Source organism: Ambystoma mexicanum, chromosome 13, assembly GCF_040938575.1.
Source record: "Ambystoma mexicanum isolate Mex_15411 chromosome 13, UKY_AmexF1_1, whole genome shotgun sequence".
Classification (NCBI taxonomy): domain Eukaryota; kingdom Metazoa; phylum Chordata; class Amphibia; order Caudata; family Ambystomatidae; genus Ambystoma; species Ambystoma mexicanum.
The window spans coordinates 493680464-493706254 of record NC_090938.1 but is presented as its reverse complement, the minus strand read 5'-3'; the positions used below and the strand labels follow the sequence as shown (position 1 = coordinate 493706254).

Here is a 25791-nt window from a genome sequence, read left to right as displayed (position 1 = left end):
TGATCTAAGAGCAGAAATGTCCATATAGTAATGTGAACATAATGTAGATTATTCAGGAGTTCAAGGGGCGCCTCCACATTATCACAATTGCAATTAATTGCTTGAGAATGTTTTTTTTAAGGCTCAGCTTTAGGGGATGAGGGTAAGTTTACAATCGATATTTTTTTCTTTTTTAAAAACGTATCGTTTTGGATACAAATGTTTTTTAAAAACTCAATTATTAGGGCTCATTTCAAAATGTGTACTTATTTTTTTTCTAAAACTTTCTTCATTATCATTGATTACATTCATTTTAATGTAAAATTGGTTATTTTTAATCTCCGGTTTTACTACAGGGTATTTTAACGTGCGACCAATTAATCAGATGTTTCATGAGCATTGTTCCTAAACCTGGTCAGTGTATAGCACACATCACCTGTAACTGAGGTCCTTGAAGGACACATCAAAGATTTTGCTTTCAGTTTAATTCAGTAATTAATCTTGAGACCAGTCTCAAGTGCAGGGACTGGGATTTGAAGCTGTGTTGCTCTGCGTCGTCTTGCTTCCAAGACAAACACATTGCCCCTGAACTATCCTCTAGGGCCATGCTGTGTGGCATTTGGCTAATGATCTCTACTCCAGAGTCACCTATAGGGAGAAGCAAAATATTGTCATGAAGGAACCACAGGCTGTCTGGTTTCTAGTTCAATTATATGGTACATCCAAGGCACAACATTACCCCCATGATAAGGCCTCATGTCTCCCCTCACAAACAGATCTACGGACCAGGGATTGTAATAACAATTGCTCGTGTTCAGTTCTTGGTAACACGGATAATACAGAATGAAAGTCAAGCTGTGTCCCACTATGGCTTCTGCAGGTGCAAGGCATTTGGTCTCAGCTGTGTCCCTCGCCTTTATTACTACTTCTTAATCTCCTACCTCGTGTCCTTGCTCCCACACCGGTTAGTCTTCTTCCCCGGTCGTGCCTCCAAACAGCCCTGGGAGGAGGTTACGCACTATATAAGCAACCGAACATGCAGAGCTAAAGCTGGAACATCAACATAAAGATGCAGGGCCAAGATAGTACATACTACATATGAAGCAAACGCCCTATCCTGACTGGACGCATTTCCTACCGCCTTCATTCAATTATCAAATTATATTGGATTGTGACTGCTCAGCTGCTGTTAAACTGTTCTCTTGTGGAGTTGCAGCTCTAAAACTCAACCAGCACGACTGCCCTCAAGCAAACACCCACATATTTCCCTGATCAAAATCCAGACTCCCTACTAGAAAAGGGGAAACTAGGAGTATGTGGGTCTGCACCCGTGCATTCTTGATTGTTCAGATTTTTCCTACTATCATATGAAACACATTTGTTCAAATGTGTTCAAATTATGGATTTGTTAAACATGTCATATATATAATGCAGGAATTGAAAGAAAGATTTGATGAGCGGGAGCTAAAATCAGCCCCTGGTTAGCCGGTATTACCCAGTAAACCAGAGCTAAAGCCGGGGAAAAAGCAGCTGGTAGTTCACACATTGCTGCACCTGTACCTCCCGCAAGAGAAACTAACTATACTTTTCAGTCTCTTTTGTATGACTCATTATGCTTTAAATGTCTTCTAGAGGTGTCACAGTTCTACTTGCTACTCCTTCCGAAACACACAGTTATTGTTGCATAGGTGTGTTAGTAAGGCACAACCTGGCCTGGAGACTCGAAAGTAGCTCCTGGTATCTGCTGGTGTCAAGCTAACCAGGCTCTTCTAGGCGACAAGCTTAATAGCCGCCAGCAATTTCTATCCCTGATGTATTTATTGTATTTGGTGCAGACCAGGAGCACTAGACTGTTAGACCACGGGTGGTAGAGCATTCCTGTGATTGGGCGATTTGCAATGATAAGCCATGACATAAACCAGGTGGGGGAAGAGCGGGAAATGGGAGGATGGGATGAGGAACGCATAGACCAACATTGCTACATACAACTATACAAAAGCATGTAAAAGTAGACGTAGTAATAGCGCCTTTATCCCATTTGTTTGCCTTCACCTCACTGTTGTGGGAACGCCCTCGGGAGACCGAAGTCCAAGGTATGGGAAAATTATCAGAAGGATTAGAATGCGTTTGTGCTTTTGGCCAAGATAGGGGGATAGGTGGGGTAGCTGAGCTCCAGTAGGCTACAAATGAAGGTCAGGCCGGTGGATGGGTGCTGAGGTGGTCAGGAGAGTGCGCGAGTGCAAGAGACTCATTATGTGTCCAGCGAGACCGAAATTTGTTCGTAGGTCGTTGTGCATTCTAATGCATGTGGTTAGGTAGCCGTGCCTGCTGCAGATGTCCACCGAAGTGGTACGTGAATACGTACCTTGAGGCTCAGACTGAGCTTTGTCTTTGATGTAGTTGGATTCTTCATTTGGTGGGGAAGATGTGAGGTTTAAGGGGGTGGGGGAGGATAGGGCCACAGTGCACTTCAGACGCTCACTTCAGCTAGAAGAGGTACTTCCTGAACCGAAGTGGAACAATGATGAAGTGATGTTATAACAAGTCTTTATAATATATAGACTATGCCAGGGATCAAACTGAATTAGCAATCCCCTATTTGGCAACAAGAGAGAGCGAGATAATTGGAATCCAGTGGTTTTAATCCTTGCTGAAGGGATCCACCCAACATGAAGCGTGTTTGAAAAGGGAAGGGAATCTAATCTGGATCTTAATGTGGAGCGAGTTTCAGGAAAGAATTGGCCTAACCTCCCTCCCCATGTGCCCTTTCAGGTCAGCTTTCAAATCGAAGTCAAGGTGAGAGGCTGCCCCACGGAGAAAGAGAAGAAATTCACCATCAAGCCCCAGGGCTTCAAGGACACTCTGACCGTCACTGTTAAGTTCCACTGTGACTGCGACTGTCAGGAAGCGGCCCAGGTCAACAGCTCCAAATGCAACGACGGCAATGGAACGCTGGAGTGCGGCGTGTGCCGCTGCTACCAGGGCCGCCTGGGCCCGCACTGCGAGTGCTCCGAGGAGGAGTACAGCCCATCCCAGCAAGACCAGTGCAGCCGCAAGGAAGGCGCACCCGTCTGCAGCCGCCGTGGCGAGTGCATCTGTGGGCAGTGTGTATGCCACACCAACGACTTTGGCAAAGTGTGGGGAAAGTACTGCGAGTGTGACGATTTCTCCTGCCTGAGGCACAAGGGCGAGATATGCTCAGGTGAGTTTCTTACTACCGACTACTGATGTCTGGTAAACAATAGTGAGATTGTATATACATATATACACACGCAACAATACATATAAGCTAATTTCTATTTGTATATTATGTTTTATTTCAGCATATCATAGAGCTTGATCGTGTGAAGTACGTGGTACACATGATAACTGAATCACAGACTAGCCCATCCAGAAGACCTTGAAGATGCAAGGTGTATGTCTATATCAGGGGTCTGCAATCTGTGGCTCAATATATGTTTTGGACTACAACTTCCATGATCCCACACAATTGCCTATGTTGGTAGGGTTGATGGGAGTTGTAGTCCAATACATCTTCAGAGCCAACGGTTGCCATGTATTTTTACTACGTCCAACATGTGGAGACACATAGTAGAGGACATTGGCAATGCAAATGTGCATTAAATTTGTACAGGCACTTAGATGAAAAAACAACCATAAACAAAAGCATTTACACACAAATACCTGGGGTGAGCAACACAGAATATTAATAGTAAGCAGTAATGTTAAATGCTAAAGGTATTTGTACCGCGCACTGTCACCAACAGAATTGGTCCCCAGGCACTCTGGCGGATCTGTAAACGATAAGGGGGGGTTTAGTAAGGTAAAGAGGGAGTAGGATAGTGAGAGGAGTGGTGTTCTGTTGGCAGCTTCAACTCGGTATACACCGGATGCTGAGCTTTGGTGCGGGTATTGGTTCGGTGTCAGTCCGCGTGTGCTGTTGCTCCGGCTTATGTGTTGTTGCAGTGTTGTGAAGTGCGTGTGGCTTGCGGTGCGAGAGATGGTTGTGTGAGTTTTTGAGTGAGATAAGTATGCAGAGTTTGAGGTTATATTGGTTAGTGGGTTACCTGACCTTTAGCATGCTAACATTCACAGTATTGTCTAAGTGTGGCACTTGTTGGCCTTCACAATCCTGTCTAGAAGCGGCGCAGGCCACTGTTCAGAATTCTATCTAGGTGTGGACATGCTAATGTTCACAGTTCTACCTAAGTGTGGACATGATAATATTCACAGCTCTATCTAGATGCGACGCAGGCCAATGTTCACAATTCTATCTAGGTGTGGACATGCTAATGTTCACAGTTCTACCTAAGTGTGGACATGCTAATATTCACAATTCTATCTAAGTGTGAACATGCTAATATTCACAGCTCTATCTAGATGCGACGCAGGCCAATGTTCACAATTCTATCTAAGTGTGAACATGCTAATATTCACAGCTCTATCTAGATGCGACGCAGGCCAATGTTCACAATTCTATCTATTTCTGGACATGCCAACATTCACAATTCTAAGTGTGGACATGCTAATATTCACAGTTCTACCTAAGTGTGGACATGCTAATATTCACAATTCTATCTAAGTGTGGACATGCTAATATTCACAGTCCTACCTAAGTGTGGACATGCTAATATTCACAATTCTATTTAAGTGTGGACATGCTAATATTCACGATTCTATCTAAGTGTGGGCATGCTAATATTCACAATTCTATCTAAGTGTGGACATGCTAATACTCACAATTCTATCTAAGTGTGGACATGGTAATGTTCACAATTCTATCTAGGTGTGGACGTGCCAAAATTCACAATTCTAAGTGTGGACATGCTAATATTCACGATTCTATCTAAGTGTGGACATGCTAATACTCACAATTCTATCTAAGTGTGGACATGCTAATATTCACTATTCTATCTAAGTGTGGGCATGCTAATATTCACTATTCTAAGTGTGGACAAGCTAATACTCACAATTCTATCTAAGTGTGGACATGCTAATGTTCACAATTCTATCTAGGTGTGGACATGCCAACATTCACAATTCTAAGTGTGGACATGCTAATATTCACAATTCTATCTAAGTGTGGACATGCTAATGTTCACAATTCTATCTAGGTGTGGTCATGCCAACATTCACAATTCTAAGTGTGGACATGCTAATGTTCACAATTCTATCTAGGTGTGGACATGCCAACATTCACAATTCTAAGTGTGGACATGCTAATGTTCACAATTCTATCTAGGTGTGGACATGCCAACATTCACAATTCTAAGTGTGGACATGCTAATATTCACAATTCTATCTAAATGTGGACATGCTAATAAGGGAGGTGAGATAGAGTGGCAGGGGTTTTCTGGAGTAGAGTGATTGCTCTACTCCCCACCCATGCCACACTCACGGTTTTTGTTGGTGTCTGTTAGCTGCTGGCTTCCTTGGCGTCCCCTGCGGACACCTGCAGACACATCTTGGGGCCGTCCTTTGCCTCTGGGTCCTTCGCCGCAGGGCTGCCGGGCAGAGGGCTGCCCTAGGGTGTCCTTGATGTGGGGTATGTGGACCAATCCGGATGGAGTGGGTGTGTTGGGAGGCGGGCAGAGGGAAACCAGGAAGGGGTGGGAAGGGACCAAGCGCCGAGTGCGCTATGGTGCTTTTAAGCACCTTTACAAATTAATATTGCAGACCCTCGCCACGGCCTCTGTTTCCTTTTTTTTAATTTTTTATTTTTTTTTTACAAAAAAAGGACCAATCGGGATGAGGGGAGGCAGGCAGAGGGAAACCAGGAAGGGGTCGGAAGGGGGAGAGGGACCAAGCGCCGAGTGCGCTATGGTGCTTTTAAGCACCTTTACAAAATAATATTGCTTTTTTATGGGGGTGGTGGGGGTCAGGAGACTCCTTCCCTGGCCTCGCTGGAAATGGCGGGGTCTGCCTACAGCAGACCCTCACCACGGCCTCTGTTTCCTTTTTTTTAATTTATTTTTTTACAAAAAAAGGACCAATCGGGACGAGGGGAGGTGGGCAGAGGGAAACCAGGAAGGGGTGGGAAGGGGGGGAGGGACCAAGCGCCGAGTGCGCTATGGTGCTTTTAAGCACCTTTACAAAATAATGCTTTTTTATGGGGGTGGTGGGGGTCAGGAGACTCCTTACCTGGCCCTGGCCTTGCTGGAAATGGCGGGGTCTGCCTACAGCAGACCCTCGCCACGGCCTCTGTTTCCTTTTTTTAATTTTTTTTTTTACAAAAAAGGACCAATCGGGACGAGGGGAGGCGGGCAGAGGGAAACCAGGAAGGGGTGGGAAGGGGGAGAGGGACCAGGCGCTGAGTGCGCTATGGTGCTTTTAAGCACCTTTACTAAATAATATTGCTTTTTTATTGGGGGGTTTGGGGTCAGGAGACTCCTTACCTGGCCCTGGCCTCGCTGGAAAAAGAGGATGTGTGGTATCACTCAGACGTTCCCTATGGTAACACAGAAGTTCAGCACGTGTCTCACCCATAATTGCTGTAAAAGGTACTGCCTGCCCACATCTAGGACCAGCAATGACAGCACCTGTGAGTGGAAGCCTTTGTAGTCTTAAACACCTTTGTAGGCTTAAAAACAATACTCAGTGGGCAGGACATGCCACCTGGGATGCCAGCGATGCTCATGAACTCTTCCAATAAAAAAGGGTTTCCACCGAGGACACTTGACAAGGACCGAGTAGGAGCAGAGCTTGCAGGACAGAGAGAAAATCCTAGATAACCCAACAGATGCAGGGAAACAAACAAAACAGACACCACACCACCTATACAACAACAGGGAACCAGGGGAAAAGATGGGGAAACCAGGATCAAACCCCAATATGATGCCAAGGAACAGAAGGAGAACAACCCAAAACATCACTCTCTCAGCTCAGGCACTGAAAGGGGAAGAGTAAACCACGACCCTCACCTCCCACTCACCCCCATCGCCCATAGGGAGTCAGGAAGCAGGAGAAGGGACTCCAAGGAGAGGCCCACGGCCTCCATGCCTAACTACTCAGGGAAGGAAAAGAGAGCAAAGGTAGGCCTAGAAATAGGAAACTCTAAGTGGGGATCCTCAGGGAATGAGAGTAGACTGCAGAACACATATGGGCCCAATAACATTAGCACACAGTCAAAATGTGCTGTTCAGGAACAGGAAAAACAGAGGAATGCTAGAAAGGAAACACAGGAATCAGAAAATACTAATAAGCAAACAAAGCCACACTCTGGGAACTAGGAATGAGGAACCGGAAAGACAGACTTCAAACAGGAACACTGCAGCAATGACCAGCAATTCACAGAAGCAAACAGAGGCTTTGAAGCTGACTAATGATCACGTGCCTCAGGTGTGCTGAAATGCTAGCACCAGCCAGCCAGAGGCTGCTCTACCCTTCTATGGCCCTAAGACTGGAACATAGATTCCTTTTATTGGCGATTTATGTCAAGCTTTTCGCCGACTCCTCCAGCGTGTAAGTGTTGGGCTGGTGTTCTAACCCATGTTAGACAGCACTGTCTTGTTCCCAAGGCGAGCGCGTTTCCTTTGGATTATTTTGCTGGTAATACAGAAATGAACAGCACAAAGAGTGATGATGCTCTGTGTTCAAATGTGTATCTGTGGGAAACAGAAAGGAAATATTACCCTGAGCGCATTTTCAGGTATATGGCCTATCTAGCATTCTAAAAGACGCACAATGGACCTATCCTGGGGGTGGGACTATAATCTCAAATCGCATCCAGAATCGCTGCCAGTTTGTTCCTGCTTGCTCTCTACCCCGCAGCAGCGTCTCTACAAACACCCGCCCATGACCGAAGGGAAACATTAGAAGGAACAGTGAAATGTTTAATCTGTTCCAAAATGTGCAAGAAACTGGCCCAAAACATAGTGGGGTACCCAGTATCTAGGCTGGTCGATTTACCACTGTGCTATAAGCTATCAGAGAGCGAACTGCTGGATGGGACTGGGTCAGCATGACAAGAGCACGTGCCCGTCAAAGCCTTTCTTCCTCTCTGACTGCGGGCGTGGCGCAGGCACCTACCCGTCATCAACTTTCCTCCTCTGGCTGGGGGCGTGGCCTGTCATGCCTTTCCTCCTCTCCGGCTGGGGGCGTGGCGCAGGCACCTACCCGTCATCAACTTTCCTCCTCTGGCTGGGGGCGTGGCCTGTCATGCCTTTCCTCCTCTCCGGCTGGGGGCGTGGCGCAGGCACCTACCCGTCATCAACTTTCCTCCTCTGGCTGGGGGCGTGGCCTGTCATGCCTTTCCTCCTCTCCGGCTGGGGGCGTGGCGCAGGCACCTACCCGTCATTAACTTTCCTCCTCTGGCTGGGGCCGTGGCAAGTCATGCCTTTCCTCCTCTCCGGCTGGGGGCGTGGCGCAGGCACCTGCCCCTCATCACCTGTTCTCCTCTCTGACAGGGGGCAGGCACAGCCTGCACAGCTGGATCAGTTTCCTGCATTCAAGAAACTTTTTATGTAAATGCGCTCTTAACCTCACAGCAGCACCACCAGCAAGGCCTGGCTCCTTCCAAATTCTTCTCAAAACTCATAATCCGTCCATTGGGCGCCTCCCCATTCTCAACGTTACAAATTCTGGAAGCCCTCACCAGTCCCTTTTTAGGGGGGTTGTCCTTCACAATATAAAGAGGTTTATGCCACTTTTCATGCACATTAATAAAGCAATGTGCATTTGTATTTCATTAGGCATTTCTCCAGCTACATTGTACGTGTACATGTGACATTGCATGTCACAGAAACACTGATCCAGCAACATGTCTCAAACATACCTGCCTACCTTCCAGAATGAAAACCCCGGAGATCTACGTCGCTAGAATGCCCCGTCCACGTTCTCAAGGTCACGTCCACACGTTGCAATGTATTTAAATGTGCTGTTTGTGTTTAATAAAGTAACAGGATTGTAATAAGCACCAAACGTGCAAAACATATTAAAGGATCCATCACAAATATATATATATATATATAGAACGTGGATGTAAACTGCATTATCAACGTGATAATGAAATCTCTCGGACACCCCACAATAGCTTTTTTTGTAATCCACATTGGCATAACACAGGTTTCCCATAGCAGAGGCCGTAATGGATGCCCTTCATTACAGTTAACTTGCTTTGAAGGCAAACATGAGTGCATGGGGCAGGGGGGCAGCAAAGAAACGTTCACTCCCGTCAGATGTGCTGTTAAGTAGTGCCGAAGGACACAGCGAAACACACAAATCTAGTGGAGACGCAGGGACAGCCGGAAAACCCAGAGACTCCACGTTCAACTCCGGATACCCAGAGAAGAGCGTAAAAACCCAGAGTCTCCTGGTAAAACCCAGAGGTTAAGCAGGAATGGTCTGAACATGGGTGATGTAGGCTCGTAATGAGCAAATGGGCCTCATTGTATGTGTACCGGTCTGGAAACAACAGTGGCGGTAAGCCTACCAGCACTGTTGTTTCCGGAACGGTACACTATGTGTTTGCCTGCCGGAACCGGTGTGCCCGACAGGGCAGACCCTGTCGACACAGCGGCCACAGCAAGCAAGCCGTAACTGAAGCACGGTGCTGGTGCTGCCGTTATCCCCATTCCCATTGAGTGCTATGGGAATGAGGAATTACAATTCACCGGCGCCTGACTTTCGGGAACGCCCGGGGTTGTAATCCCCCGGTGTTACCGCAAGCCAGGCGCCGGTAAATCTTACAATTATGGCGGCAACTCGCCGTTAGCACCGACAGGGTAACCGCCGAACTTGTAATGAGGCCCCATGTCCCCTGAATACTCATACTTTTCCAAACTAAACACTCCCCAGCTACCTAATAGCGCAAGTTGGAGGTGTCTCCCTTTAGCAGGTTTACTGCACTTTCTAACCTGGTGTTGTGCTAAGCATTCTGGGAAGTATAGTCTTTTGAGTTAAAAAAAATATAGCAGAAGCCAAAACCCCCAAATGGTTCCGGATGGGAAGTGATTTACAAAATGCTATCGCTGAGCTCCCAAATCACCAAAGCCTTATGTCACAAACTTTAAAGGGTAAGCCCAGGAATGACCAGCCCTTGAGTGGTTCGAATGAGAGGGAAGAGAGGGAATTGTGACTGGCAGCCAGTGGCGGACTGGCCTACAGGGAAGTCTGGAGATTTCTCAGTGGGCCTCTGCACCATGAGTCTCTTTTCTGAGCGCAGTACAAATGGTTTGTATGGCTGCATGCAGCACTCACAATGAAGATGCTATGCAGTGTAAAACTGGAGCCACTTTGGGGGAAAAAAATCTAAGTCCTCCTTTTGTTCCCAGTTCACTTCTGCTGGTAGTGCTTATAAGAGTCACATGCTGGTTGAGTGTACCATATAGAAAAGACAAGCTCACATCCCATTCACATTTAGACTGGGATATTGATCCTATGTCAATCATGGAATGCGCCTTGGCGGGAGCTATGATGAGACTGTATTTTATGACCAAACATGGCATATTACTACGCCACAAAGAGATTTGCTCCCATCTCCTTGCCTGCCCCCTCTTTACCCACACCCACCCACTTTATTCCCCCATGATCAGAGCACCAACTCTATTTCACTGAGCAAACTGTCCTCCGCAGCACACACATCAGCGTTTGCCCACCTGTTGCCTTTCTATATGGGATGTGCCAATTGCCAGGGCTTTGAGTGGGCCAGCCATAGCCAGAGCAGAAACCCAGCAGTCTCCAAAAACGGCTCCCAATCCAGAAGGGCTGCCGGGATTTCTCCTGTGTGCAAGTCCTTTGTCACTCCGGCAAGCGGGGGGGACTGGGTGATTGATGTAGAAGCCCACATTCTAGCCAAAAAGCCTCAGCCTCACATCATTAAGCTGAAGCTGATCGATTGAGTTTGTATGTCTTTTGGTTTGCAGAAGTTTTACTGTTAGAGTGACATTGGTGACAAATGAAATGAGCAGACAGTCCAGTATGTGTCATATGCTCAGAAGGGATTCATGATTGAATCCCTATGACAGACATATTTCACATTTAAAATTCCATGGTCATTTTTATGTTCCCAAAATGTTCTTTGATTTTATGCAAATCGCCATGCAACCACATTGGTGCTATTTGCCCCCTTCTCCTTTCTCATATGTGATTTACATACAGCACGAGGGTGCTTTAATCACTGATTTCATTGTTTACATACTGAATAAGCGAAGGATTCATTTATACACTTTTTTATTTTTGTATGTATACATTTGGCTATTGAACAAGCCTTAAGCAATTTATAAACACCAGAGATTAATTTACAGTGTGCAGACTGTATGCTAACACCTGAGGCCATGATGAGTGACCCATGCTACATATGTTCAGGGTCTCATGGTATACTGTTTGGGTCAGACGGCACGCCCTTTAGGCCATGACTTTCACTATTTGAGGCACTCCCATCCTTCAGTCCACGCCCCCTTGTTAGTGAACCCCCTTTTGATTTTGCATCCAACTTCGCAAGCGCTGAAGAATGGCTTAAATTATCAACCTTTTCCGAGCCAGGGATCCTAGGGGACCTGTGTGTCAGAGACCTATACAAATGATTACAGAGAGGTTGATGTGGGCTAGAGAGCACCACACTTCTTCAACCCCCACACACCAGATTTAGGATGGTTATATATGCTAGCCATGAGGTAAGAAACTGCTTTGTTAGTTATGTTATGTTATATTATGTTATGTTATGTTATGTTATGTTATGTTAAAGGTTCTTATACTGTGCACTGTTTCCACCTGCATGCTCTCTTGGTGCTCTGGCAGATTTGTAATGCAAGGAGGGGGGGGAGATAGTAGGAATGAGTGACAAAAAGAGCAAGAGAGCTGTGATGTGCTGTTGGCAGCTTCAGTTCGGATACACCATTCACTGGGCAGGTGTGATTTTTGGTTGGTGGCTGCCATGCAGTGTTCAGCAAGATTATGTGTGGTTTGTTTCATAGTTGTGGTGTTGAAAAGTATGTGTAGTTTCTGATGCTGTAGAGGTGTGGTTGTGTTTAGTTCTGTCTAAAAATGATCCATATCCCTTCCCCTGTCGGTCATTCTAGAGTGTAGCAATTATTGCCCCCACACTTTCCTGCAGGGCTAGTGTGTTCCCTGTGCCCCGTAGTCGGCCTGTGGACTGCCTGGTTTCTGCATCCAGACCTGTTCCTTTATGTGTGATGAGTTTTACACCCTCTGCAGTTTGATTACGTGGGACACATCTCCCTCCCCTGTTTCCACCTTTGGCCCTCTATCAGCATGGGTACACTTCAGGTCCCAAAACCACCCTTCTCAGTCAGACGCCTCCCTTCTCCCCTGCCCTCCACTGCGGTCCGGCCTACTCCCCATTCTTTTTCTGTTGTGTGTTCGTTTCATGGTGCATGGATATGGTTCAGTCATTTTCATTCCGTATTCGGAGCTGAAGAGTCAGCTTTTTAGAAGTTTTCTGAATGTTAGATGGTCCTTCATAGTTTGTATTTCTCTGGGGAGAGAGTTCCAAAGTTTTACGGCTATGTAGGAGAATACTGATCCACCAGGTTTTTTCCTCATGTATGGTTTTAGGTTCTAAACGGATGTCATTGCTTGATCTAAGTGTTCTAGTTGGCCTGTAGATGGTGATTTTCTTTTGTATGAATTCCGCTCCTTGGCCGTGGATTGCTCTGTGCGTTATGCACATGGTTTTGAAGGTGATTTGTTTTTGGCCGGGAGCCGATGCAGCATCCTTAGCGTTGGTGTGATGTTTTACCTTTGTGAGAGTTTGAGGAGAAGTCTGGCAGCTGCATTCTGTGTTTGTTGCAGTTTCCTCAGTAAGTAGTCCGGCATTCCAAGGTATACACTGTTGGAGTAGTCTATACAGGACATGATGAGGGAGATGATGGCCAGTGTTTTGTGTGTGAAGGGGAGGTATGATAGAATCTTTTTATATTGTGTGTAGATGAAAGAAGCATTTCTTAATTATCGCAGTTACTAGCGGCTCTAGAGTTCACTCAGTGTCCATTAGAATTCCAAGGTTTTTTACTACTTTGGATGGTATGGATGGCGTTTCCAGTTCTGTGGGCCACGTGATGTACTGGTTGTTTCCTTGGTTGTCGGGTGAAGTCATGATTTCTGTCTTCTCCGTGTTGATTTTGAGGTTATTAGTGTTCGTCCATTTGTAGAGATCTTTGAGACAGTCTATTAGTGCTGTGTTCTCCTCTTGTTTATCACTGATTTTGTAGATGATTTGGGTATCATCTTCATAGTTGTAGCATGTGAAGGCGTCTCTTTTGATGAGGTTTATTAGTGGCATCATATAGATGTTGAAGACTAGCAGGGATAACGAGGAGCCTTGTGGTACTCTACAGATGGTGTCCCGCGGTGCAGATTTGAATGGTTTCATCCATACTGCTTCTTCTCTTTCAGACAAGAAAGATTTAATCCAGAGCCATACTGTGTCTGCAATCCCTTTATCTTCCAGTCCTTTGATGAGGATGTTATGTTTGACTGTGTCGAATGCTGCAGAGAGGTCATGTGCTATCAGTGCCGAGTTAGTGTTGGAGTCTGCATTGGTCTTTAGGTCGTCCCATATAGAGAGTAGTGCCATCTCTGTTCCTCTCATGGGTCTGAAGCCTACTTGTGCCTGGTCCAATAGTTGGTTGTTTTCTACACTTTCCAGGTTTTGTTCGCAGACATAGGGCTCTAATGGTTTTGCCGGGTAAGGAATCTTTGAGATCGGTCTGTAGTTTGAGAGGTTTTCCACATCGCCCATTGTATCCTTGAGGAGCTGTTTGATGAAGGCAGATTTGAACTCTCACAGGACTCTCCCCGTTGAAAGGATGGGTATATCAGTACAAAGAAGAAATAAAGGGTTAATGCAAGAGCAGGGGTGCATAGAAAAATGGACGACAGATGGATGAATGTGAGTGAAGGTGCAGAGCCATTACGCAGCAAAGTGCTGTAGATCATCGATCCAGACCCAGGGTAACTTGAAAAACGTGCCTGCGTGATCACTGTGTCTGTTCAAGCACATTTGCCGGCGACAGGACTATGGTTTAATTCTGGAAGTCTTTCTCCTGTCCATGCTGAAGCAGCCTGACGAGATGCACACAACACAACATGGATGCCCTGCAATATGACATAACCTCGCAAAATGGATTCTTTCAGTTATCAAAGTTTCTACATTTATGAGGCAACATGAACTGGATCCTAAAGATCTAAAATGCACGCGCTTTGGAATGCCCTCCCGCCAAAACATAGACCACATGAAACCCCTCAAAAGCCTCCTGTTGAGAAAGGCATTTTTATTTTTTTTATTTAATCAGTTGTTTATAACGCTTTTATATATAATGGTATTTTGATACCTGAGTCTGGTTTCTAAGCGCAGATCCAGGATTTGGACCGCTGTTGCTCTCCGCGGTCTATACTTTCCCCTGTGCTATCCTCCATTCATTCCTCGACAGCAAGTCGTGCAGCCAGTACAGGATCAGACACTTAGAGCCTGATTCGCAGAGCATTTTCCAATAGGGTCGCACCGTTATAAAACGTTTCTTAAGGTCTACCTGTAGAATTGAACATGCTGCCTTGCACTTTCAAAGACTTGGAATGTATTTTCCTATCTGTACTTTAATTTGCGGTTGGATTCTACCCTCCGAGTTTCCCAATCCCCTCTCCCCCGTCCGCCCCTTTTCTCTTCGCACTCATGTACGTTTGGCACACTACAAAACAGCAAATAAGCGAAAGACATAAACCCCAATGGCTCAGCTACTAAAGACCTTGTTTTCTAGGTTGGATACCACAGCCCTCACTGAGCCATTCTCCTCTAAGGCAACAGTCTGTCAGTCCTGGCCTTGAGCGCGTTTACTGCAAATAATGATAAAACAAACCAGTTCTAGCGCCTTTTCAAAAACGAACTTGAACGAAATGCAAAGACTGAACAAAAGTGATGAGGGCCCTGTGCCAGTGGCGGTGTTGCTTAAACCAGACCGATTGCCCCTGAAGCTCATTGGCATGAATGGAGGGCAGGGGTGAGGGGGGCTAGGAGAGGGTGGATGGACGCTAGACTTAAATAGAAACCTAGGGTAGAACCTGGCAACCAGCAAAAACACTGCCACTCGCGAAGGAGGCCTGTTGCGGGCTGTGATGCCCCAGTGTGCTTGAGGGCATGTTCACAGGAATTCGGCAAGACACGGGCAGGTGAAAGGGAATAAATCAGGACACTTTGTCATCTATTGCTGCTCCCAGGTGCACGCGGGCATGTAAGCAGGATGGAGGAGGGCGCTTCACCTGGGGCAGCAGGAATTCTTGCACAGCAAGGGACTGAGCAAAAGGCAATCCATGCTATTTTCACTCTCTAGCCACCGTGAACAGCATTGTAAACACAGGCCTCATGTCCCCAAAACCATAGGTGCTACAGAAGTAGCATTGCATGGCCTTTGAACCTCTGATGACATCACAGGAAGTGACAGCATGTATCCTTTATTCCAATTGCTTCATAACAAGTGTCATTGTGCAAACGTTGACCACGATGTAATCACAGGATGTGGGTGAAGCTTAACACGAATAGAAAAGGTTTCGCAATGTTAAGAAAGCAAATATGTAACCACTGACTGCGCCTGATTGGCGTGCTTGTCAGCGGTTACTGTGCTACAGAGTGACTGGCCATGAGTTATTGGATAACCGCTGACGGCACCTGACTGGCGTCCTTGTCAGCGGTTACTGTGCTACAGAGTGATTGGCCATGAGTTCTTGGATAACCACTGATGGCCCCTGATTGGCGTCCTAGTCAGTGACTGTCCATGTGTTGACTGGCCATGAGTTCTTGGATTACCACTGACAGCACCTGGTTGGTGTCCTTGTCAGCAGTTACTGTGCTACAGAGTGATTGGCCATGAGTTCTTGGATAACCGATGATGGCACCTGATTGGCGTCCATTTCAGTGGTTACTATCTCACACAATGACTGGCCATGAGTTCTTGGATAATCACTGACTGCACCTGATTGGTGTCCTTGTCAGCGGTTACTGTGCCACACAGTGACTGCCCATGACTTGACTGGCCATGAGTTTTTGGATTACCACTGATGGCCCCTGATTGGCGTCGTTGTCAGCAGTTACTGTGCTACACAGTAACTGGCCATGAGTTATTGGATAACCGCTGACGGCACCTGACTGGCGTCCTTGTCAGCAGTTACTGTGCTACACAGTGACTGGCCATGAGTTATTGGATAACCGATGAGGGCACCTGATTGGTGTCCTTGTCAGCGGTTACTGTGCCACACAGTGACTGGCCATGAGTTCTTGGATAATCAGTGATGGCCCCCTGATTGGCGTCCATGTCAGTGGTTACTATGTCACACAGTGACTGGCCATGAGTTGACTGGCCATGAGTTCTTGGAAAACCACTGATGGCACCCGATTGGCATCCTTGTCAGCAGTTACTGTGCTACAGATTGATTGGCCATGAGTTCTTGGATAACCGCTGATGGCACCTGATTGGTGTTCTTGTCAGCGGTTACTGTGCCACACAGTGACTGGCCATGACTTGACTGGCCATGAGTTTTTGGATTACCACTGATGGTCCCTGATTGGCGTCGTTGTCAGCAGTTACTGTGCCACACAGTGATTGGCCATGCATTCTACACAGTGAATGGCCATGAGTTCTTGGATAACCGCTGACGGCACCTGATTGGCGTCCTTGTCAGCAGTTACTGTGCCACACAGTGAATGGCCATGAGTTCTTGGATAACCGCTGACGGCACCTGATTGGCGTCCTTGTCAGCAGTTACTGTGCCACACAGTGAATGGCCATGAGTTCTTGGATAACCGCTGACGGCACCTGATTGGCGTCCTTGTCAGCCGTTACTGTGCCACACAGTGACTGGCCATGACTTGACTGGCCATGGGTTTTTGGATTACCACTGATGGTCCCTGATTGGCGTCGTTGTCAGCAGTTACTGTGCCACACAGTGATTGGCCATGCATTCTACACAGTGAATGGCCATGAGTTCTTGGATAACCACTGATGGCCCCTGATTGGCGTCCTAGTCAGTGACTGGCCATGAGTTGACTGGCCATGAGTTCTTGGATTACCACTGACAGCACCTGGTTGGCGTCCTTGTCAGCAGTTACTGTGCCACACAGTGACTGGCCATGACTTGACTGGCCATGGGTTTTTGGATTACCACTGATGGTCCCTGATTGGCGTCGTTGTCAGTGACTGGCCATGAGTTGACTGGCCATGAGTTCTTGGATTACCACTGACAGCACCTGGTTGGCGTACTTGTCAGCAGTTACTGTGCCACACAGTGACTGGCCATGACTTGACTGGCCATGAGTTCTTGGATAACCACTGACGGCACCTAATTGGCGTCCTTGTCAGTGGTTACTGTGCCACACAGGATTCAAGCAGGGTGGATGGGTACAAAAGCACAAGAACTGGGATGCTGCTTGTGTGAGAGACTCATGCCATGGCTTCTCGGAGAGTCTCAGCAGCATTTAGAGTGCAATGGGAGTAAACGTCGTCACAACTGTGATCTCTGCCAGCCAATCCCTAAATAACAGCCATTGGTCTAAAGTCAAACAGCAGCCTTAAGTATTAAATTCACCACCCTGTATATCGAATTCTCTAAAGACTTCTCAGCACGTGCACAGCCCCATGAGTGCAATCATGCTTACCCCGAGACCGTGCTCGCCCTCTCAGCCCTTCCGCTTCTGAATCAATTGGGCCCTCTGTCGCGAGAAGCAGGACGGCCGTGGTACACCAATGGAGTGATACATGGAGATGTTGCTGCCATTTTGTCCTTGCATCCAAATCCTGAGGCTGCCCAAATCAGTCTATATCGTTCTTGGTTACAAACACTCAGTGGTGGAAATGGAAAAAATGTGGTGGGGGATACCACAAGGGCTGGGGGGGCGCTGAGTTTGGGGTGGGGGGGCTCTGAGGAGGCAGGGTTTAGAAGGGGTGGAGCTGGCAGTTGACCTCCGATCAAAGGAATGGCAGATCCATTATTATAAATTGCAGATTGATACAATACTATGTTTTGTTACCTTTGGGGGGCGTTTCAGCACCATTTCAGAATTTTTGCGGCACATTTAAAAATGACACCGTTCTCTCTCTGCAAGCGATGTGGTCTGCTTAACAGTGCATTACCCTATGGCCCAGCCCTTTGCCGTACATGATTGCCCTTTAGGCGTACTTAAGTAGAAAAGGCCCTGAAGGTAATGAAAGGCTGGGAAATACCCATGCACTGTTGGCAACAAGGGCAAGAGAAAGCAACCAAGTCTGTCCTGTACACGTGGGGGGGCAGAGCCAGAAGAGCGCTCGTGGCGGCAATGTGCTGCTCCGCCCCCCCAGACTCAATGCCTCTGCGGGCGCTTTCTTTAAAAAAAACAATGTTTTGGGGTAATCCAGTGAAGCACGCTAATGATGCCATGTGTTTGGGGCGGCTGACTGGCCGGGTCCCGAGATCCGGCTATACATCTGGTGCCGGATCTTGGATCCGGCGAGAGGCGGCCCAATCACCAGCGGTGCAGACCCTTTAATGTCAGGGTGAGTGTTGTGAAAAACATCCAGCCGCACTGCTGTAAGCAATGGCGGGAATGGCTGTAGCGAATGCACTCCGGCCAATGCAAGTGTCAGAGAGAGCGAGAGAGCAGTCGCGGCCCCAGACATCTTTCATAGGGGTGGCCTGATGAGGTCGCTTGGGGTGGCACACGAAGTTGCATTCATAAGAGGCAGGCAGGCCGGTGTGGGGGGTGGGGGGAAGTGTTTTTATAAGGGAGGCCGTGGCCCGCCTTGGCAACCCCTTGGTGTCATTCATCTCTGAGAGAGAGAGAGAGAGAGAGAGAGAGAGACTGCCAATGCAACTCTCACCGATAGAAAGAAAGAGAGAGAGAGTGGGAGTAGAGGGGGAGACGGGGAGAGAGAGAGAGCAAGCAGTAGATACTGGGTACAACTACTAGTCTATAATATGTCCTTTAGGGGCAATATTGATTGAGCAATTAACTATGGTTGAGCAGCTCATACCTTACTGTACGTGAAAGGCTAGCAGCAAACCCGCGGCCACCAGTGAGATAGCGTCAGCCACGTCACAGTACAATCTGAGGACAGACACACACGTTTAGGCTCCTAATCACCATTTCACGTGGTTTTTTGGGAGGACTGCCATTCATAAGCAGTACACGCTGGCAGATTGCTTCTGCAAATGTTGGCATCCTCATATCATAAAGCATGCTGTTTAATTTTGAAATAATGAAAGTATACTGAGGGTTTTGATGATTTTGATTGGACTATCTGGAAATAGTATGCAGAGAGCGAAGGCTGTGTGTTCAATCTCTGCATAAGGTTTCCAGGTAGTCCAATAAAAGGCATCAAAACCTGGATTGTGTGTGATTTTAAAACTGGACTGACAGCCTCAAACTTGTTCTTCAAACTACAGGAAAAAAAATTAAAATCTCCGACCTTCATTTTTAAGGTGAGGCCTAGTACTTTTTTTTTTTTTTTAAGCGTGATGTTCCCCTCACGGCAGGACAGATACCATCACGTCTGAACCATGGGATCTTGTGGGTACAGGCCTGCTCAGGTTACTTCCTGGTTCGGTTTAATCAGCCTCACCCCACAAATGCCTCCGAGCAGCCCAGGTGACTGTCTGCAGCGGGAGTGATATCCTCATCTTGATCAAAGACCATCAAAGCTGGCAGAGGCATGGGTGTCATTTTAGGGGAGGACAAGGGTGCTTGTCCCTCCCAACTTTTGTGGCACACTATTTTGTCCCACTCATTTGGCAGGGGCCCCTTGCATTTAGATGTCGTAGCCCCCCTAACCCCCCACATTTTCAGCAAAGTTATGCCACTGGGGGAGTCAGGAAGAACGTTTCTGTCTGTTTCTTTTCTATGCCATAGTGGCAGGCAGGGCATAGGGGACTTGAAAAAAGCAGGTTTACAGCAAAGCAACACAAAGAGGTCATGTTCAAAATCATGCATATTGAACAGAGAGTACCACCAACTTGCACACGTATGTGCATTGCAGTCCCCGCTGTGCAATTTTTGTTGTTTGCACTACGAAGCGGTGAAAGTGTGTGCACATGCATGCAGACCCAGATTGACGTGCCTTTTTTGCACCTGGTAGTGCAAATAAGCATAAACGCCTCCCGCCATGACTAGACATGGCAGCGGGCATTTAACACGGATTCCTGTAGAACCTGCCAGCTTTTAGTAGGTTCTACAAGCCGGTAGATTCCACACGCCTGAATTCACATTTATTTATTTATTTATTTTTATTCGCTTTTTTTAAAGTGCCCAGCAGCCCTTTGGCATCGTGGCGCTGTTACATAAAGTCTTGCTGGTTACATAGGATAATAGAACTTTGCGGTTACATGGCTAGCATTAGTTACAGTGCATAGTAGGGCTTTGTAGCTACACAGCGAAAGGTGGTTACGCAGTAACGTTTACATGGGACGGTGGTTACATGATCATCCTTGGAAACATTACGGGTTGGAGGATGCAGGGGGTGCAGACTGTACGGAGACTCTAAATGCATGCGCCTCTGCATTCGCTTTGGCCACAGGAATGGAAGAGGAGACGAAAATGAACATTTTGTTCTGGCTCCCTCGCAGACTGCCAACAATAGCAAAATCCCCAAAGGGGTAACATATGTGTGCAACCATGCATGACACTTTTACACATGGCTTTCACGCCTGTTCTAGTGCTAAGGGGATTGGACAATGATCCCACCACCCCCAGGAGTTAGAAGATACTTTGCAGACATCCATGTTACAGAAAAGATGCCAGTTCAAACTGGGCCACCGTACCCATACAGCTGTGGAAGCTGCAGACCCAGATTTAGGGGCATTGGAGTGTAGAGTCAGTGGCGTGCACCACTACCTCATTGTGTTTTTTTGTTTTGTACCTTCTATATGCTCCAAGTAAACTTGGTCACCAAAAACCAGCTTTACCATCACCAACTGCTCGATGGGATCCTTAACCTTTGCAACTCCCTTACACAATTGCCCTGGTGGTTGAAGGAGTAACATCGTCTCGGGAGGATAGCTCAGGGGCAACGTGCTCGCCTTGGAAACAAGACGACGCAGAACAACACAGGTTCGATCCCCGGTCCGTGCTTAGAAACCTTTGGGTATTAAGCATGTTATAAATATCCAATTATATAACATACAACTATCTAAGCCGGGCTCCAAAAGAAATCCTGGTCAAATTACAAGAGGCTCCGCACCAAGCACTGGATGCTCATAGCCTGATGAAGCCAGCACTTGATGTCCTACCTACACTTATTGCGCTCGGGGATATCTCGCGCGGATCTTTCAAACCTACCTGCAGCCCTGATATCGAAGATCTTTCTTTACCACCCGCCCACAGGATTCAAGGCGTATGAGAATGAAAATGCTTAGATTTCAGAGATCTTCCCTCCGGGATCCTGTCCCACCACCTTTCCCTCCCAGGCATACTTCCTGGCATTTCAAAGAGCCATGAAGACCCATCGCTTCTTCTGTATCTATTTATCCATCAATTTGTTATAATTTCCTGAGAAAACCAAGCACTGCTCTGTGGCAAATTCAGAGCTCATTAGTGCAGGTTCAGCAAAGACAAAATCAAGCTGGATGTTTCTGAGTTAGACCACGTAACGGCTATGAGAGGTGAAGAATTTCAGTCTCGAGATGTTCTTCTTTGCGATCGTAGTCACCACGAAAGCCTTCACGTCCGCAGCCCCCCACATTAGAATGAGTGGAAGTGGGGAAGACCACTCTACGTCTTCATAGACTTATTGCGACATTGGTCCGGTTGCAACTAACTTATCGCTCTGACTTTCAAAAGTCGTGCTGATCTCACCACTGCTACATTACTACTTTGCCCATTGCACTCATAATTCCAGACCACCACTTCTGTATCGGGCAAGTGCGGTCTCCATGGCCTTCCCATCTCGAAGCTTCACCAACATGAAAGGGACGACGCGAGTTGCAGTGTCCAGCCCTGCCTAGCGGAAGGAAGGTCCTTTGGCAATCACCGGAATGCATTCCCTTTGTCCTCCGCAGGGAGATCTGCTAACCTGTCTGTTCTAGGGTGGCCAACTATCTAGTACCTATTCCCCACACGCCCCTACCCCTTGAATCCCCTTACGCCCCTCCATATTTTTCACTGAGTTTTTTCAGCCGAATATTTTTTGCAAAAAAGTAGCGAAAAAAACCCTGCCCATGTAACAACATTGTACCATTCAAGTCAGGTTTAGGAAAGGGATACCAAGAGTGAACCAGTGTTGGAGGTTCGCACTGTTCCAAATAGCTGAAGTTATTCCGAAAAACTGTCAATTGTTTGCAGTCTTCATAGATCTGAAGATCGTGTTGCGCTAGCCACATTCCATAATTAGGAAGCATTTTAGGCTGAAGGGATGTATCCAGGCCTAATTAAAACAATGCACCTTCTCCACGTGGATAGCCATGCAAGGGTGCACTATGGCCGTAATGTAAAGACGGGCCAGCAATTCCCAATGCAAGCAGGTCCGATGCATGGTTGTGTGATGGCCCCAGCCATGTTCTCTCTGTGCGAGATACAGGCAGATGTCCTCAGGGTAAGCCCAACCCCAGGACCACTACTGATGTTTGCAGTTGGGGAAGTCATCTTGGAAAGCTCATTACAACCACTTGCCACGTTTGGATACTATCGCAAAGTCAAGAAGCGAGTCATCAATCTGTTAAAAACAAAGACCAAGGTCTGGAGTAGGCGGAAGACTTTGAGGACCACCCTGAGTATGTGGTGGCGCTGCTGGAAGAGGTACACATATAAAGTTATTTGGGAATGCAGTTTACGTGGCTGGCTCATGGTGTTAGCAACTGATAAAAATGGCCCTATCACCCATACAAATAATGGGGGAATGTTTTCTTTTGACCACCGCTGTGCCATGAAGTTTGTTCATGCACCATTCGATGCCGGCTGACATACATTGTCATAAGATATGGGGCTGTGCTGGTCGGGGGTGGGGGTAATTATAAGTGTCTGAAAACACTTTTCTGAGACCTCTGATAAATGTAGGAAAGAAAGAAATTCCCATGGGGCGTTGACATTGGAGCTAGGATTAAGATCTGCTGAGGCATGGCTGGTGTCTGTCCATTAGCGTACTGAACTAAAGTTTAGAGGAGGACATACCAGGACTGCGTCAGAAGAGGCATATACTAGAAAAGGTGTGCATATACTAGAAAAGGTGCACTACTAGTTTATGGATCTGGGCCCGGCGGCGTAGGCTACAATGCTGATACTTTGAGGAAGATGAGCACAAGGATTCTCAAGGAGGCCATTTTGGGCCTACCATGAGCAGAAGGTCCTAGGAGGCTCATGGAGCAGACAGAAGGTGAGCCTGAACTTTGAGCGTAAGCCGACTTGGGGCAAGGAAGTTGGTCTTGAAGCTGGCAGTCACCTGCGCCTGCACCTCCTGTATTTAACATTTCAGTTGGGTGACAGCAGATGCCGGTCTACACAAACAAGCAGGTGGAAGGAAACGGAGGAGAGCGAAGTGCGGTGTATGTGAGAAGGCTTCTCAGGTGACAGAGCAGCACATTTCTTTGTTTTACCTCATGTATGCATCACCGGTTAAGGAGTAGCTCATTGCCATGAACAGGCAGGCAGTTGGCCTATGCACTGAACAAGGGCACGGTGGCTGAGCATTTGTGGCGTGCATGGAACGCTTGTGGAAGGGGCAATGGGGGAAGTAGTTGAGCTGAGAAGCACCGGGTGAAGGGTGTTCCCATGTCCAATCAGTGATCGCCTGGTGTTCCTTATTTGACTGTGCGCATCAGGAGCCTTCCAGAGTCCCAGTTTTGCTGTGTCTAATTCACCAGGTGCAGAGGCCTTGGGCAAAGTGGAAGAACGACAGCCTCCATCTTGGCAAGCATGCGATTGCACAAAATGTCCCTCAGAGGCAGCCAAAATGAGCATGTTCTGCTTCGAAACAGAAGCCTCATTTGGGGTATCCAAATTAGGCATATCCACCAATCACTGAATCACATACGATGGAGTCACCATAGTCTAGAAGTAATTATTATTTGCTGGCTCCAACCAACTTTTATTAATCCATCCAAATATATCCTCCACTTCAATGGATTGGAAAGCCCCACCCCTTTACTGGCTGAGTATCCCTATCACAACTTCGAAAAGTTGAGAGTTAGCAATTCACTTTTTTGAGTGGAAAAGCAAATTCTTATTGTCTAGAGCAAAAGCCCCTGAGTCAGGTTCATGAGGGTCAAATCTACTTTGCTGTCAGTCTCTCCACTCAAAATACATTTGAATAGAGTATGCGTACATGTGAAATCTCTACATAGTCATTGGTTAGCCTGAAAACCTGGTGTGATTGTTACTTTCAAGGATCAGACTTGGATGCCTCCTGGGTTTCTGTAAGGGGGTTTGGATTTAGCTGTCATGACTAGAAGTGGGGTGTTATATCATTGGATTGGATTTTATTTACAAAGCGAAACGTTCGCCCGGAGGCACCTTGGCGCTCCCTGCTGGACAGTGAAAGAGAAAGTCTAAAATTGGAGCGTTTTTAGAGCTTTACGAAACTTGCGGTGAGCAGGAATAGCTCTAAGCGAGAAAAGGAGAGAGTTCGCAAGAATAGCAGCAGCCACTGAAAAGGAGCGGCCGCCAATACGGCTATACCTAACTGGAGGGACATAAGGCAGAAATGCATCCCTGAGATATTCTGCCCCCTGGCCATGAAGGCCTGGTGCACCAAGCAAAACGGCATGAATTGGATACGTTAATCACCGGTAGCCAATGAAGTTTGCGAGGGACAGGGGGGAATGGCAGCCGAGTGGAAGTCGCCGGCCGGGGTGCCGAGTTCTGAAGAACTTGCAAGCAGTGGAGAACATATGCAGGATGGCCAAGATATAGGGCATTACAATAGTCCAACGATGATGTGACCAGTGCCGAAATAACGCAGGCCAGGAGGTGAGGCAGAATGAAAGGAGTGACCCATCGCAGGAGCCCAAGCTGGAAATGGCCCCGTTGACAGACTGAGCTTACTTGTGGCTCCATGGACAAGGTAGACATGAGTTTAACCCCGAGGTCCTTTACTGTGGAGACTAGTTGAGGGAAGGGGCCCACGGAGGCCAGCCAAAAGGCAGGTATCCAGAGAGAAGCAGCTGCAGGAGGGCCCACCACTAAGAACATAGAGCCTCATTACACGGATGGCGGTAAGGGTTTACCGGTACCGGTATTTTACCAGTACCGGTAAATCCTTACCGCCTTACTACGAGGTCCCTTTGCGGGTTGTGGAATTTAACGCCTGCTTTTTGCAGGCGTTAATAACCAACCCGCAAAGGGACCAGGGAGCTAATTACGGTACCGCAATTTGCGGTACCATAATTAGCGACTTCCCATTCCCATAGAGCCCTATGGGGCAAAAATGGGAATGGGGAAGGGCAATGGAGGAAGGGGGAATTACCGCCCCGCCAACCTTGGAATAGGGCGGTAATTCCCCTTTCCACCAAGGCGGTGCCGGTATTTTACCGGCATGAACCATGGCGCTCATAGCGCCATGGTTCACCGCCATCCGTGTAATGAGGCCCATAGTCTTATCACAGTTCAATTTAAGCTTCTTACCAAGCATCCACTCCCCCACAGCCTCCAGACAGGCACAAAATCTGGCAGCTGACTCCGGGCTGGAAAGATCCAGGCGACCAGGACTGACGTGTCTTTTGCGTATGAATAGCAGAGGAAGCCGTGTGAGACTATCTGCCTGGTCAGAGGCTGAACATAGATATTACATATGAGCGGGGGAAATGGCGGACCCTTGAGGAACACCACAGTTGAGGGCCATAACCGTAGAGAAGAAAGGAGGAAGAGAGAGGATTTGGTGATGATCAGCAAGAAAAGAGGAGAACCAA

General features: G+C 47.3%; 1 protein-coding gene across 1 annotated transcript in view; it reads left to right on the top strand.

Moving 5' to 3' along the window:
* ITGB3 (integrin subunit beta 3) overlaps positions 1-25791 on the top strand; it is a 511657-nt gene that overhangs the window by 228205 nt on the left and 257661 nt on the right. The window contains exon 10 of the mRNA XM_069634154.1: positions 2752-3181. Coding sequence (XP_069490255.1) covers positions 2752-3181 — 430 coding nt within the window. The remainder of the gene's footprint in view (positions 1-2751; positions 3182-25791) is intronic.